This window comes from Austrofundulus limnaeus, unplaced genomic scaffold, assembly GCF_001266775.1.
Source record: "Austrofundulus limnaeus strain Quisiro unplaced genomic scaffold, Austrofundulus_limnaeus-1.0 Scaffold1317, whole genome shotgun sequence".
Classification (NCBI taxonomy): Eukaryota; Metazoa; Chordata; class Actinopteri; order Cyprinodontiformes; family Rivulidae; genus Austrofundulus; species Austrofundulus limnaeus.
In genome coordinates this window covers 68,445-70,199 of record NW_013953719.1, presented here as the reverse complement: position 1 = coordinate 70,199, position 1,755 = coordinate 68,445, and the positions used below count along the sequence as shown (strand labels likewise).

At 39.6% G+C, this 1,755-nt stretch overlaps 1 protein-coding gene across 1 annotated transcript in view; it reads left to right on the top strand.

The window, feature by feature from the left end:
• Window positions 1-876: 876 nt before the first annotated feature.
• Window positions 877-1,755, top strand: part of rabggta (Rab geranylgeranyltransferase subunit alpha) — a gene marked incomplete at its 5' end in the record, with an annotated part of 18,698 nt that continues 17,819 nt past the window's right edge. Inside the window, 1 exon segment of the mRNA XM_014031780.1 lies at window positions 877-1,137. Coding sequence (XP_013887234.1) covers window positions 877-1,137 — 261 coding nt within the window.

Below are 1,755 nucleotides of genomic sequence, written 5' to 3'. Positions count from 1 at the left end.
TATGTATACTGTACATATAACTGTGATTGGTTGTAAACGTGTTACAGGATGTTATATTATTGGCTGTTCTGCACTGACGCAGCAGCCACAACTTGACAGATTTCTCTGATTGACTTCTGCTCTGTTGTTGTTAAATTAAATCATTTGACGGCCGTACACGCAGACTTTCTGTGCATTTATTCCAACATGTTTCTGTATTCTTGGTAAATCGTGCCACCACAATAGCAAAATATTTGAACCATTTGTACATTTATAAAGTGTTTGCAATGCGCTACGTTCTTCTCATTGATTTCAATGCTTAGCGTTAGCATTAGCTCACTGCATAAAAATGCACCTTGTGAAGCCACGCCCAGGTCACGTGACACCCAATTAGGGTTGGGCAATATTGGCAAAAAAATAAATCACGATTAATTGTGGCATTTAACCAATAATGATTAATTTGACGATTAATCCCCTGGAGTCCCTGGACGCCSTTATGTCCTGGTCACATGACCAATTTAGTGGGAAAGATTTGCTCTTCATAAAAATCTGTTCCAAACTGTGTTAAAATTACAGACTTCAGGCTATATATCAAATTTTAGACAGTGTTGATAGATAAATAAATTACAGAACTTTTTTAAAATGTTTATCATATTTTAAGTGGGGAGGAGCACCGAGCAGACTGACTGGAGAAATCTCCAGTCAGTCTGACTGGTGGCATTAACTGTATTAATTGTCAAGTGCCAAAAAATAATCGATTAATGTTTTTCTGACGATTAATTGCACACAATACGATTATGCCCAACCCTACGCCCAATCCAGTAATATACTGTATATGAATGAACAGCTCTGCTTTATTTTGACCCGTTTCTGATGGTCTCGTCTCACCTTCCTCAGTCCACTGCTGGGATTATCGGCGGATGGTGGTGAAGATGTCTGGTGTGTCCGTGGAGAAGGAGCTGCAGTTCACAGATTGTCTTATTGGCTCTAACTTCTCAAACTATTCCAGCTGGCACTACCGCAGCACCCTGCTACCACTGCTGCACCCCGAGTCTCCTGAACAGACCCCCCCAGTGACGTGTGAACGTCCTCAGGCCTCGCCTCCATCGTCTCCTCAAACCCACTTCCACAGGGTGTGTGAGGAGCAGCTGCTCAAAGGTCTGAAATGCACCGAAGCCACCAGCAGGGGGCAGTCTCAATCTATTTTACACTTTTTCTTGATTTTTTTTTTTTTGACCCACTTAAAAAACTCTAGGATCCACTCCGTTTTCATCATCACTAACTCAGCAGAGCAGTTCTTACAAAAAGCGTTTTTTGTAACATAGGTGCTAAATTTCAAAATGAAGTAAAGGTATAATTATAGTTTTTGAACCGTTACGATTTAAAAAACACTAAGTAAAATTAGAAATCCTCAAAGAAATAACTTAAGCACTGTGATAAGGTCAATGTATTTAGTTACTGTACTCCTCTGAAAGGCTTCCATGTCTGTTGTTGTTTACCAGCATGGGTAGAGGAGGTCCAGGTCCAAAGACTGAGGAAGAGGAGTGTGTGTGGGAGGTGAAGGTGTTGGTGTGGTYGGAAAGGTTCAAGTTTCAGCAGAAAATCCTGGTTTACAGTATTTTCTGTAATATTTACAGTATTTCAGTTTTCAGTCACAGTTTTTTTGTTTCGATTTGATTGATTATTGTTAATTCAGTCATCAAAATTGTTCAGCAACAAATCAAAACATTACAAAACAGCACAAAAATGTAAACATTTTGACTGAAAAGGTACAGG